The sequence below is a fragment of the Paramormyrops kingsleyae genome, chromosome 21, assembly GCF_048594095.1.
Source record: "Paramormyrops kingsleyae isolate MSU_618 chromosome 21, PKINGS_0.4, whole genome shotgun sequence".
Taxonomy (NCBI): Eukaryota; Metazoa; Chordata; class Actinopteri; order Osteoglossiformes; family Mormyridae; genus Paramormyrops; species Paramormyrops kingsleyae.
The window spans coordinates 8,054,727-8,068,772 of NC_132817.1; the positions used below are offsets into that span (position 1 = coordinate 8,054,727).

Consider the following 14,046-nt stretch of genomic DNA (forward strand, 5'->3'; position numbering starts at 1 on the left):
CTCAGATCCCCCTTGGCTTGCGTGTAGCGATCAAAACCGTATGCTTTAGCCGTGCCTGTTGATAGTGCTAAAAGGGCCGGCTCATGTCCTCTTTGGCCTGGAGGCAGGAAGAATGCATTCAGAGTAGCTCAAAAAGAAAACCGATGGCATGGGAGCCCCCATCTCTGCAGTGTACCCCCCTAGATCCCAGCAGCCCTACAGATCAGTGCTATTTGCCATACTGGCCTGAAGACATTACAGCTCTCTTATGCCAATTTGGACACCTTGGTTTTCCAAAGTCTACAAACATTACCATGTGGGGACATTCAGAGGACCTTACTCCTCACTAGAAAAAGGTCTCTTGCCTCCTTCTGTTATAGCATTCTGAAAAATCAGGACAGGCCCTGCAAAATCCACCACACTCCTGCCATGAGATCATGTTGGTGAAGAGCCCTCATTTTTGTTGGATGCCTTAGCATTGTTCAATTCTGTGAATACAGAGCTTGATGATGATCCCATCATTCAAGAATTGTGTGAGTGTGAAGAGTTGTATGGACTCAAGGAGGCTGGAAGGATTAGTGTTGGTTTTCCAAACTACTGGTTATTCTTTACACTTGGCTTGTCCCACAAGTGCTTGGAATGCTGTCTGAGTAGAATTAATGTGAAGATAATGCATGGAGGTTTGGCCAGCTCCTAGCTGTCGTTAGAGTTCATTACCTGTTGTCATGACCTAATGTCAAGATGGTGGGGCTTGGGTGACATTGGAAGGAGAGCTGTTGTGATTTTGTTTCTCATAGACTCCCTGTGTACTTTTCAAACATATTTGCACCATGTTTCCTTGTTTGCACTATGGGTACAGTCTTGCACTGTCTTGTTTTTGCACTATATACTTGTTTTACTGCACTTTACCTACCTTACTGCTGTATGCAAAAGAATTTCCCCCTGGGATCAATGAAGTTCAACTTATGTTAGAAAACGAACAGGAAGAAATTAAGCATTTGGTCCAACATTCTGCTTGGTGAATGGATGACACACCTTGCCCTCTAAGAAGCAAACAATCCAGAAATGCTGACGAACAGGACAAACACTAATTCACTGAATTAGCCTCTCCTGTGACACATAAAATAGGGACTAGCAGGGCTATTGGTTAACAGATAAAAACAGGCCTGTCAGAAGATGTCGTTGAGTAATTTTGACTTGAACACACCTGCAGGCACTAACATTTATCCCAGTACTAACCTTGACTGATGTTTTAAGATGTTTTTCTCGGTGGGGGGACTCAAGAAAGAACTCTGCTTTGTTTACTTGTTTCCTAGGTATAATTCCGATGAAAATTAGTTGGCCGCATTTCATGGAATTGTGCTAAGCAACAAAAGCAAACCAATCTTAAATATTGCACACAATGTGATGTCTAAATAGTTTCTTGGTTTCATCACAATGATTTAGGCCTAAGGCTGGATTTCTGGAATGATCCTTCGGAATGAGAACTTTTTTGGGATCATTTACAGTATTTTGCTGTAATACTCTTATAGATTTCTTTTTCAACTTTTTCTGTTTTCTTGGATTCCCATTAGAAAAAAAAATCGACATCAATGTAAAGGAGTGTTACGCTACATCAGATTTCATTCTAAATCGGTTGATTAAGTAATGCTGGCTTTTGTTGAAGGGGAAGCTCCCGTCTGTCAGTATGATAGATATTGTTCTGTTTTCAAAGTTCTGAAAGTTCAGCTTGTGGGGGGCGGGGCTTGAAGCCTGCTGCCCATGCCATCTGTCCAATGCCTCATTTATTCTCATCCTCTGACGGACACACCCCTTGTCCCGCCTCAAATTCAAATTCACCAGATTCCATATGATCCATGCAGATCCCCAGGTTTGTCCCAATACTCCTGAGGCCCGTTGGAGCCCCCTGCCAGTGTTGGTACATGCAAATGAAAGCAAGTCCCAGGGGCATATACATGGCGGGGGGGGGGGGGGGGGGGGGGGCCTTAGAAGCACTGAAAGCTAATTGGCTCCTGGAGTACCCCCTCCACTGTCACTCACCGATTCAAAATAGATCATTGGCTTATGATAAAGATCTATGTATATTATGGCCCTTAGTAAACCTTATAATCGCCCTGGATCCTACTTCGTGGCATAAAGGCCCTCCAGGGCCCTTTGTATGTGGACATAAAAATAATCCTGCATCGTTTTTGTAGAGTGTTTTCCCAGTAAGCACAGCGTGGCCTCACCACAGCGTCGTTCCTTCTGGCCTGAGGTCAGCCCTTTCTGTGATCCTTACTAGGCTGTAGCTGTCTGACTGCATTAGTGACTTGGTTCGCTTGCTCCAAATGTGACACCAACGCAAAGCTATTTAAGCTGCTAAGCTGTTTGGGGTGCTCAGCCTTGCTTAAGACTGAGAAATGAGCCTTGTTTCTGAATCAGCCTGCAGCCGCGAGCTGTCATATGACAATGGGCTTCTTTTCCCCTACTCAGTCATACACTGCAAAATCCACTAATCCGTTGCACCCTACCCCAGGAATAATTGCCACGTAGTTAGGCGGAAATCAGTCAGGACCTTCGTTCACTTAATGTCGGGAATATGCAAACTTGCCGATAGATACATTCGCTTAATGTATTTCTGGGTATCTGAGCTCATCGCTGCCACCTGCAGCCCCGACCTGCCCAGTGAGGTGCCTGCAGGGTAGGCAGGCTCGGGCGGGACGACTTCCAGCACCATTTTGAAAACATAAAACAGGGATTTTCACCAAGGCCCTATTTCTGGGCCGTATTTACATTCCCCCCACGGATACCAGCAGGAGCAACCTGCCAAGCCCCACACACTGCCCCCTCTGAGCAATTTACTGCCATTCTTGGCTGGTGGCACTCCAGGCTTTTTTTTTTAAATCTCCCTCCCAGTGCCAAAAATTTGATTACAATAAGGATCAGGAACTGGGTCTGTTTTCTCGATGTTGCTCATTGGTTTTTAAGGGAATTCTGGGATATTGACTATTCCATGCAAGAAGGGATGGGGTGGGCACCTGATCACGCCCCCCCCCCCCAGTCAAACCAGTCTGCTTAGTGTCCTCTTTCACTGATGTGAAGGATGGGCCAGATCCTTAGGATTAGCCAGCCCCGGCCCGGGAGAAACCAGAGATGGGTCTTCCCCATTTTTCCCCTCACTCCCCCAGCCCTACAGCAACGGTGTGTGCAGCAAGCCTCGACAGGTACCCAGGGGGCCTCGCTACCGTTTCTGAGGATGACCCCCCCTCCCCCCCATGCCTGTCATGTATTCAGAATCAGTAGAGAGAGAGAGAGACACAAGGACTGGGGAGGGGGGGTGGCTGGTGGGGTGGCTGACTGGCTGTAGAGGAGGCATCGACTGCTGGTTCTGTCTGTGAATCATGGGAATCGTACTCAGCTGGGTCCTGTCTGGTGGTCTCACGAAGGTGGCCGGTATCTGGATGGTGAGTATGATCCAGAATAGATTACGAGGGTGTGGTACTACTGTAAATCCCTCTTTACTTATCGGTGTGTTGTTACACTTTCAGCAAGGCTTAATGCAGAATCAGACGTGTCCCGAGAAGCTCGTAACTTCTTACGCTTTTTTAAACAGTGATTTTATCCTGGGGGCGCGTGCTTGTGTGCGTACTACCAGGAAGTGGATACACAGAAAGACAGAGAGCTGAAAAGGGGCTATTATCAAGCTGGATAGATAGCGTGACGGGCTGTTTGCAGGGAAGAGGACGCATTCCTGTGATGTAATTATCATGCCAAACCTGTTGTGCACACAAACATATTCCTTTGTCGGTTATATAAATGGATAAAGTGTAAAAATGCAAACAAACCGAAATCTAAGTACTTGTACTAACAAAGCAGGAAGTGATTATGAATATCAGAAATAACCCCTTAAAAGAATATTGTATCTTCCCAAAGTGTGCAGAATGCATAGCATCTTTGATCCAGTGTCCATGTGTTGGAGGGGAAAGGTCTCTTCCTTTACATATGATAAGTCTTCTTGCAAGAAGAGACTTACTTAGATTAACATTCTGAGGAGGTACATCAAATATTGCTATGGATGCCAAAGGGGTGATTAATTGCTCACATATTTTTGAGAATGTTTCAACAATTAAACCCCCAAAACTGAATAATTTCGGATACAACCAGACGCTTTAGATTTTTTATTTATTTTCAATTTTTATTCATTAAGATCCTTTAATGAGATTGAGAAGATAAATAGACTGGGAAGATGTGGTCCAAGTCAGATGTGTTTTCATTATTTTTAATTTTTGTGTGTGTGTGTGTCCTGTGCAGGCCCCGGAAACCCCAGAGGACACTGCAAATGACTCTGAACACTCACAGGAGCGGGAGCCTCACGAGTGGAGTGACCTGGGCCAGGAGACCACGGAGGAGTTCTTCGACACACAGTCGTGTCACAGCGACGCCTTCTCAGACCTCAGCCCGGACAGCGAGGGCTCCTCCGTGCTGCTCGGCGCACGGGGATTTCACGAGGGCGAGCCTGGGGAGAGAGGCTCCGACGAGGGACACACCATTCCGGAAAGCATGAAGGAGGAGTCTTCTATGGACAGCCTTTTCGATGACCTCTCCTCGCGATCATCACCACAGCGGTGTGCTAGTGACCAGCTGTTTGGTGTTCTGGAGTTAGCTGAGCCTTCTGGAACACAAGAGGCCTTAAAAAGTGAGAGAACTTTGATTCTGGAAGCTGGACTTCCTCTCTCTTCAAATTTGCAAGTTCCAGAGACATTGTACAGCACGACAGGCTCAGAGTGTGGACCCATTGAAATAAGTGCCATTCATGAACCCCTCCCCCACGCCGAGGTGTGCCCGTTGCAGGAATTTGCCGGAACAGGGCCTTCCCAATTCGTCTCCTTTTCTGGGACGGGTGGTCTCGTTCATGTTGAGGAGGAAGAACAACAGCAGAGCTGCTCAGGTTCTCAGGAGGACCACCTGTCAGAGGACACCTTAGGGATTCACCAGCCGCTTTCTGGCCTTCTGGAGTGCCTGACTGATGATGGAGAGGACCACAGTGCAGGGGAGGCCAGGATGACCTCTGACACTGGCCTCCAGAATCGTAACAAAGAACATCCCTTGGATTGCCAAACTGAAATTTATACCCATATATTGACTGGCAATGAATTTCAACTTGGCACAAGTGCTTATACACAGCTTCCTACTGTTGAGACTGTTCTGGAAACACAGTCTAACACTAATGTCCCTGTAGATTCTGACACTGTGGTAGCATTTTTAAAAGATCAGATAGACCCTGGTACTTGTATACAAGCTGGTAATGAGGAAAGTGATTTAGAAAACAAGGCTATTGCTAATGCCTGTGTGAACTCTGCCATTGAGCATATTTTTATGGTGGATCAGACAACCGTACGAGAGAATAGTAAAGACGATGTTGTAGAAACACTGCAGGACACTGGCACCAAGGATGATGTCTTAAAGAGTCATTTACAGTCTGGGACTGAGGGAAATGTTATAACTGACCAGACAGAGAGTAGCACTGGTATAAAGCCTGATAATGAAGAGCAGGTTTCAGAAACCCAAGACACTGAAATCAATGATGGTTTAGAAAGTCAACCACATACTAATACCTGTGCACAGTTTGACCCTGAGAACTCTGTGTTAGAAGCCTTTTCCCACAGCACTGCAGCTGCACAGTCTGGGCCTGAGAAGGATGTTATAGAGACTGAACCATCCTCTGATGCAGTCGTACTATCTGGTACTGATTACAGACTCTTAGAAACCCAACCCAACGGTAGTGTCTGTGTACAAAGTAGCACTGAAGAAGATCAGAATGACCCTAATATCTGGATTCAGTCTAGAACTGAGGAGAAGGTTCTACTAACCCAGACGGACACAGACCGTTACATGCAGTCTGATATAGTGGAGGATGCTTTACTAACACTGCAGGACTTGGACACAATAGATGATGGTAACAAGGAGGATATTTCAGAAAGCTGCAGTGACACCTGTGCAACTGACATTGAGGAAACTGCATCAGAAATTGTTTCTCTTCCTATACAATCTGGTCCTGAGAAGGATATTTTAGAGACTGAATCATGCTCCAGTGCACATAAACTAGCTGATACTGATGATAAACTCTTAGAAACTCAACCCAGTTGCAATGTCTATGTAGAGAGTAGTGCTCAAGAAGATCACAATGACCCTAGTAGCTGTATTTTGTCTAGAACTGAGGAGAAAGTTCTACCAACCCAGATGGACACAGACAGTAAGATACAATGTGATATGGAGAAAGATGATTTAGGAACAGTGCAAGACACAGACAACAATGTGCAGTGTGGTACAAAGTGTGCTCTTTTAGAAAGTAAGTCCTACGTAAACATCTGTTTAAACTGTGATGGTGGGCATAGTGTTTCAGACGATCAACCTAATGTGAATGTCTCTGTATTATCTAGTCCAGAGGAGCTGTCATTGTCTGTGGAAGGAGATGTTTTAGAAAGTCAGGTCTACATAACAGCATATTCACAGTCTGGGACTCAGAAAAATGCTTTATGTGATCAGACAGACACCAGCAATGATATACAGCCTGATAATGAGGGGAAGGTTTTAGAGATAGTCCAGGACACTGAAACTAAGGAGGGTGTTACAAAGGGAAATGTTTCAGAAAGTTGGCCCTATAATAAAACTTATGCACAGTGTGACACTGTGTTAGAAACTCTCCCCTACACTAATGTATCTACACAGTCTGGTCCTGAGAACGATGTTTTAGACACTGAACCATGCTCTGATGCATATATGCCAGCAGATATAGAGGACAAACTGTTAGAAACCCAACCCAGTATTAATGTTTGTGTCCAGTGCAGCGCTGATGAAGATCAGAAGGACCCTAGAGGTTTTAATCAGCTGAGCACTGAGGAGGAGCTTTTTAAGACCCTCTGTGCCTATTCACAGTCTGTTACTAAAGACGAGATTCTAAAGCATCCAAAACTGCCCCTCGCTAACAGCAACATGGCATCCTGCTTTGAGGAAGATGTTTCAGAATTTCAGATCGGCACAAACTATATGCTGTCTGATACTGGGCAGCATGTTGTAGAAAAACTGAAAGAGACTGACGGCAGAGTTCAGTGTGTTAATGAGGGGATTGTATTAGAGAATCGGTCCCACGTTAACAGCCCTGTAAATTGTGAATCCGGGGATGACGTTTCTGATAGTCACCCTAACGTGAACGTCTCAGTAATACCTGGTCCTGAGGAGCCCCACTGTAGATCAATTGAACCATCATCTACAACGGGAGACGGTTGGACTTGTAACGAGAGCGATGTTTCACGAAGCCAGGCTAGTGTTAATGCCCATGTGCAGTCCAGCGCTGAGGATTGGTTTTCAGAAGACCAGACAGATGCTCAGCATCAGAGGAAAGACAATGTCAAGGCACTACAGGACACTGACACCAAGGATGATGTGATGAAGGAGGACGTTTCAGAAAGTGGGTTTCAAGTAAGAACACATTTGCCTTTTGGGACCGAGGGAAATGGTATAAGCGACCTGACAGACAGAACAACTGGCGATGAGAAGGTTTTAGAAAAAGTCCAAGACAGTGAAACCGAGAATGATGTTACCAGGACAGAGGTTTTAGAACGTTGGTCCCTTAACGAAGCCTGTCCACAGTCTAACACTAAGGAAACTGTGATAGAAACTGTTCCCCACTGCACTGTAGCTGCACAGTCTGGGCCTGAGAAGGATGTTATAGAGACTGAATTATCCTCTGACACAGACATACTAGCTGTTAGTGATGACACATACTTAGAAACTCAACCCAATGACAATGTCTGCGTACAGTGTGTTACTGAAGAAGACCAGGAAGGCCCGAGTAGCTGCATACAGTCTAGAACTGAGGAGAAAGTTCTACAAATCCAGATGGAAGCAAACAGTTACATACAGCCTGATATGGAAGAGGATGCTTTAGGAACAGTGCAGGACTTGGACTGGAAAGATGATGTTAACAAGGATGTTTCAGAAAGTTGCAATGACACCTGTGCACAGATTACCACTGAGGAAACTGTGTTGGAAACTGTTTCTCATGCCAGTATTTCTACACAGTCTGGTCCTGTGAAGGATAGTTTAGAGACTGAAATGGATCCATCCTGTGATGCAGCTTTACTAGCTGGTACTGATGACAAACTCTTAGAAACTCACCTAGATGGTAATGTTTTAAAGACTGAATCATATTCTGATGCACATATACTTGATGGTGATAAGGACTATGTCTTAGAAACCCAACTGAATCACAAAGTATTTGACACTAAGGAAGATTTTCTGGACTCCAGTAAATGTTCAGCTAAAGTTCCTAGTATTGAGGAAGATGTCTCACAGACTCAGTCTCTTTATAGCGCACCTACTGATACAGAAGCCTTTGAAGCCCAACCTTTCTGTAATGGGTTTGGGACTGAGGAGCTGATCGAGGAATGCCTGCCCACCCCCCACAACAACCATGGGGTCATTTTCTCAAATGGCTCACAGCTGGATAACATCCTCGGATGGAAATCGGAGACCTTGCCGGGAGATGAAAAGGGAGAGTTTCATATCTCTTCAGAGGATGCAGGCATTATTGATTCTGTTCCACAAAACCACTTGGATAGAAACTTTCAGAACCTCACAGACCTGCAAATACTGTTTGGAGAGGCTGCTTACGCAGTTGGATTTCATAGTATAACAAATAAAGAGGAGTCCATTATTTCTGCGGTTGGCCTGGATGAAATTAATTTTGAATTATCTGCTGACCCCCAGTTGGATAAAGTGAAGCAATGTTTTGTGGATGATTCTGAAGTAATGTCTAAATCAGGGCAGCCATCAACTGAAATGCAAATCAGAACTAATAAACTGGAGTCCAGCTGTGAGACTGACTTTGCCCCTGATGTGGAGTCCCCTTGTGAGGATATCTCCAGAGCTTGTGATTCAGGTTTTGATGAAGTTCCTGAGTGGAGGACAGACATTGAATTAGGCACCAGTTCCCAGTTTGAGGAGCTGGAATGGAACCGCACTTCTGAGAGTCACTGTGCTAAGGAAAGTCCTGCAGGATCCAAGTGGTACAACAGCAACACAAAGTCTGCTTCGGATCTTCTCGACCCTTTGGTACAAGTTCCCAAGGAGACAGAGCACAGAAATGCCGGCGGACCTGTGGATGCATTTTCAGGCAAGGGGGCTGATGCTGTTTCCTCAGAAAGCCTCCAGAGTCAGCCGGAAGCTTTTGGTCAGCACCCCTGGCTGGAGAACCTTTCTGTAGTGGTCTTCACCAATCCCACTGACCTGGAAGATGAGCCCCACTGGATCCAGCAAGGTTCAGAGTGGCGACTGGTTGTTGACGACCTCAAGCACTGTGACTGTTCTGAAGGGGAGGAGCAGGGTGGGCGTGGACAGAAAACTGGGTTGAGGACCACAGATGCTGTTGGTGATGACCCCCCCTCCAATGGCTTGGCCCCTCCCCCACAGGAAGTTGCACCAAGGAATTATGAGATAAGCTTGGGGTCCGAGCTTGAACCACATAACTCTACGAGCAGCCAAATGAAGGGCTTATTTCATGAACACCTGGATCCAGAGAGGTATGAGGATAAAGGGCTTAGATCCTTTGTGAGTCATTCGAAAATTATAGGAATATCTGATGGCACAAGAGAAAAGATAGGAAAAGACCAGATGGCCGATAGACTTAGATATTCAGTAGGTTATCATACTGTCCCTGAGACAGAACATTGTTCCTCTTCACAGTCACTACTGGATGAGACAGAGATAGATGTGTATGAACAACCAGAGAGCAATTTAAATTTATTGTCAGGCAGTAATCTTGAGCCCATTCTAGAATGGGATCATTATCAAGAAAATTTGTTCGCGTTGGAAGATAAAACCAGTGTGAAGGAAAGGGAGGAGCAGCAGATGCCTGTTATGGGGTCTGCTTTGGTGGATTTGAAGATTGCCACAAGCTACATTGATACCCACCCTCCCCTTACCGTCTGTTTGCCCTCCACACCTGAGAGCAGCAAGGAAGACTCACCTGACAAAGTCACACAGCATCTGCCTGCTTCCAATACTACCCCTGCTCTGGACTCCAGTGAGGCCAATACCTTGTTAGCCAATGAAAAGGCAGAGAACAAAAGCTGCTATATTACCAATATGGCATCCCAGGTCCAGGACAATCTCAACACGAGCAGAGAAATAGAAACAGAAGATGGACTTTTATCCCATGTTGGGAACAGCTCAAGTCTGCAAAATTCAGTGAAGAATAAAACATCGAAGGTTAGCACAGCCAACAAAGCCTCAAAGTTCTTCAATAGGATCCCATCATTCAGGAAGGGAAAAACCTCTGCAAGGGAGAGCAAGAGCTATAAAGGGGAGCAAGCAGCCGGGAATTCACAAGATGAGAGTATGGAGAGGATAAAGTGTCCCCCTCTCTACCAGACTTATCTATCCCAGAGTACCTACCACCTGAGAGAAGTAGGGGAGTCAGGTAAAAACTCAGATGATGACGTCTTTGAGAATGTAGTTTCCCCTAGAAGCAGTTTCGGGAGGAGATTTTCTGAAACCAGGAGTAGGATTGACGAAGAAGTCTTTATCCCATCCATGCAATGCCTGCGACACCCTACCCTCCAGGACCCCTGTGACAGAAATTCTGTTGCCATCCCAGCAATGGAAAGCCGGAGCCCCAGAAGGAGCAAGAGCACAGACAACCTCAACCTACGAATGAGAATAGCTCTGGCACACAAATCCCTGTCGAGTCTGTTTGAGTCCAAGTCCTCAGACAAGGAGAATGCAGTCCACTGCCCGATGACCATCAACGAAGAAGCAAGCACAGAAACATTAAGGGGGAAGAAAAGACAAGGTAGTGAGACAGAGATGCTGAAGAGGACCCTCTCGGTCTCTGATGCAGGTAGTGTCAGGCAGATCCAGCGGGGCTCTAGGGACAGACTAAGTCTACAAATCTCCTCAGCCAAATTGCGGTCAGGTTCACAGGTGTCGTGTTACACTGATCCACTGAGCAAAAAGGCCGCACCACGAGAGCTATCAGACATCTCTGATGAGAGAAGGTCAGAAGGGTTTAGGATATCTGGACCTTCCAATGGACTCACTTTATCTTCCTCCAGCATTATCTGTTTAGCCTCAGACAGCTCCCAAGTCTCCCCTGACAACTCTAACCATTTGACACCTACTAATTACGCCCAAATGACCACCCTTGTCCACCAGCATGCACCCTCCTGGGCCAGGTCCTTGGGTTCCTTTGAAGGAGTGGATGGCCCCCTGAGGCCTCAGAGCCCCAAGCCTCAGAGCCCCAAGCCGTGGCCCCACCGTCGGAGCTTCCGCTACACTTCACGGTCAGTCGCATCATCCCTCATCTCGCTAGGGCAGGGAGTCAGTGCCGAGGGTCTCTGCGACCCACCTGGGAGGCCAAAGACCGTCAAGCCCCGGATGGCTCAACTGGCATCAACCCAGTCAGTGGACACAGACTACAGGCAGGATGATGGTGTCATGGACAGCGAGTCACAGGACAGTCTGGCCACCTCCTTGTCCAGCAATGACACTGAGGTAAGGTGGAGCAAACATGCAGAAAATCCTCCTTATTTTCTGACAGTAATTCATTACATTATTCCTTGTTGTCAGGTGTATTTGAAAGATGGAATATTCTACCTTTGAAAGAGTTTATTTATGGGACAAAAGACACGCAGCGAGTTTAAATGGAAAATGATACATACATTGTGGCCTGCCTTCTCATGGGTCCTCAAAACCTCAATGTTTAGTCTGACTAGAAAACTGCCATGATCTTTTTGTACAGAAAATATTATAATGCGGGCAACAAAGACAGCAGAATTAGCGTTTTGGGAATTTTTGTCCGTATTGTAATTTTTAACAATCTTGTTTCAAAATTCTCCGGTTTTAATTATGCACAACATTCTTCACTTTTCAGTTTAGTGTCTGCATATCCTTGGGTAGGCAGCACCCTCTATGGGAATTCCCATGCCAGTGACGTAGGCCACCAAATATTCCCACATTTGTTCATACACAGCTGACAAATTAAACGCACATGAGTAATCGAGATGCCTTAACCTTCCCACATTTACTGTGATAAAATTAACATAAAAATAACAGCAGTGGCTAATTTTGCTGATATTAGTCACCTCATATAGATTTTCCTAACCATTATGATCTGCACTCAAAGCTCACACAGGAAGGTGGCAAAATGGCCCACCAATTATTGGACAAAAGGCACCAGGAGCTGGGGAGTGCGCTCCGGGTGCAGAAGCGGGGGGAGCAGTCGCCCCGGCAACGGTCTCCAGGACAGAGGCCGCTCTCTGATTTGGGCAGCTGGGGTGTGCCCCTCTGGGTGCCAGGCATGGCAGGGCTAGCCACAAACCTGAACCCAAGGGCTGGAAAGGGACAACACCGTTGCTCCGACGACCTCTGGATCGAGGCAGAGAAGACCCGCCAGAGAAAGCTTGTGTTGGCTGCACGCGGTAGCCTGTGCAGGCTGTCCAGGCGGCGGCCTGAAGAATCGGAGAAAGTAAGACCCAGAAATGACCAGAGGGGCTGCTGGGGGGGGGGGGCTCCTCGGTCCCCTCCATTCTCCTCATCCTCCACTCTGCCTCTACTTCTGCCCCTGAGCCTTGCGTTCTTCCGCTTCGTTGTCTCTCTCTCTTTTTGCCCTGTAGCCTTGCTTGGTAGGAACACAGGCGCTTTTTCTTGACTGTGCTCCCAACAGCTGTTTTAGTTAGTCGGCACTGAACTCCAGAATCTCCTAGGGAGAAGGAGAAGCCTGTGGTAGGAAGAACCACAGTCCTGAGTTGTACCTTCATCTTGACAGGCCCCAGGACACCGGTCCAGCAGCTTAGGCCAGGATTTCTCCATCATGCCTCTGAGGGACCTATACTTCTCTCAGAGTACCCCCATTGGCCTGGATTGCCTGGGCTGGCCTCGGCGTGTCTCCTATCCAAGTGAGTACCCCCTGCTTGCCTCCCTGTAGTGTCATATGGTGCTCTCTTTGTTCCCAGTTAGGTCTGGTTATGTCAAACAGATGAGTTCCTTTGGTTTTTTAGCAGCAATAAATATCAAGGAAAGGGAGCCATTTTTGCTCTGGACAGAGCTGAGGAATGACTGTTCTGGGCGGCTAAAAGCTAGTTCTGTGGTTTGAGCCAAGAACGAGCTCTGGGGAGGAAAAGCATCTCAGAGATTTAAGTCTCTGTGGAGATTTAATTCAATTACGTGTCCAGTCGTGAACCTGAAGACTGAAATACAACATTTCTCGTCAAATGTTTTTAGGCTCCTTTGCAGCACATCAAAACCCACTGTTATGCCAACATTATGTGGCAAATCTGCACGTGTATAATTCTTGAGCGCCGCTTGTAATGACTAATACCCAGTTGGACATCATTAGGCGCTTGATTGCTTTTGTCTAAAGCCAGCTTTCAGGCCAGCTATAATGTCTGATCTGTCATCAGAGGCCCCAGTTACCATTGTCTGGTGGTGTCTGGACTAGGGTGAGCACAAAAGCTATCTTTGTTTGCTTGGGTGTGTATCATAACTTCTGAAAGGGGCCCCCTAGTGGCTGTATCAGTTATGGCATTGTTTTTCAAGGGTCTTCTGAGGTCACTGGTGACGCCCACCCCGACAGGCACAGTACGCACATGCAGAAATTTGTCTGTACAAAATGGGTTTCCACGCACATGCATAGACACACGCAACGCTAAACGAGACTCACATGATCACGGACACACAGAGATGGAAATCAAGTCTCCATGAGAGAGGTCATTGGGCAGCGGTAAATCTGCCATCCACAATTCAATTAACAGGTCTTGATCTTGCTCTGGTATAGCTGGACTGGTCATTTATCTCAGCTGACCTGCAATGTGCTTTTTCCAGTGTTCATGAGATTGCTGGTGTTATGTCATAACTGCACAGTATCTGTATCTTGATCTGGCTTTTGTTAAGCTATAGCACTCAGACTCCGTAGCTGTCTGAATTTGGCCAAAAATCCACATCATATGTCAGAAAGTAAATCTGCAGAAGATGCCAATATAATAATTTTGCTACATGTCACAATCTAAATGTACTAGCATGGAAGGATCT

At 46.4% G+C, this 14,046-nt stretch overlaps 1 protein-coding gene across 7 annotated transcripts in view; it reads left to right on the forward strand.

Moving 5' to 3' along the window:
- Positions 1–14,046, forward strand: part of arhgef4 (Rho guanine nucleotide exchange factor (GEF) 4) — a 70,629-nt gene that overhangs the window by 27,151 nt on the left and 29,432 nt on the right. For 6 of the 7 annotated variants that reach the window (XM_072704318.1, XM_023822295.2, XM_023822294.2 and 3 more), the window contains 3 exons: positions 4,270–11,511; positions 12,143–12,484; positions 12,785–12,914. In XM_072704318.1, coding sequence (XP_072560419.1) covers positions 4,270–11,511; positions 12,143–12,484; positions 12,785–12,914 — 7,714 coding nt within the window. The remainder of the gene's footprint in view (positions 1–4,269; positions 11,512–12,142; positions 12,485–12,784; positions 12,915–14,046) is intronic. The other variant, XM_023822298.2, reaches the window with a different exon arrangement.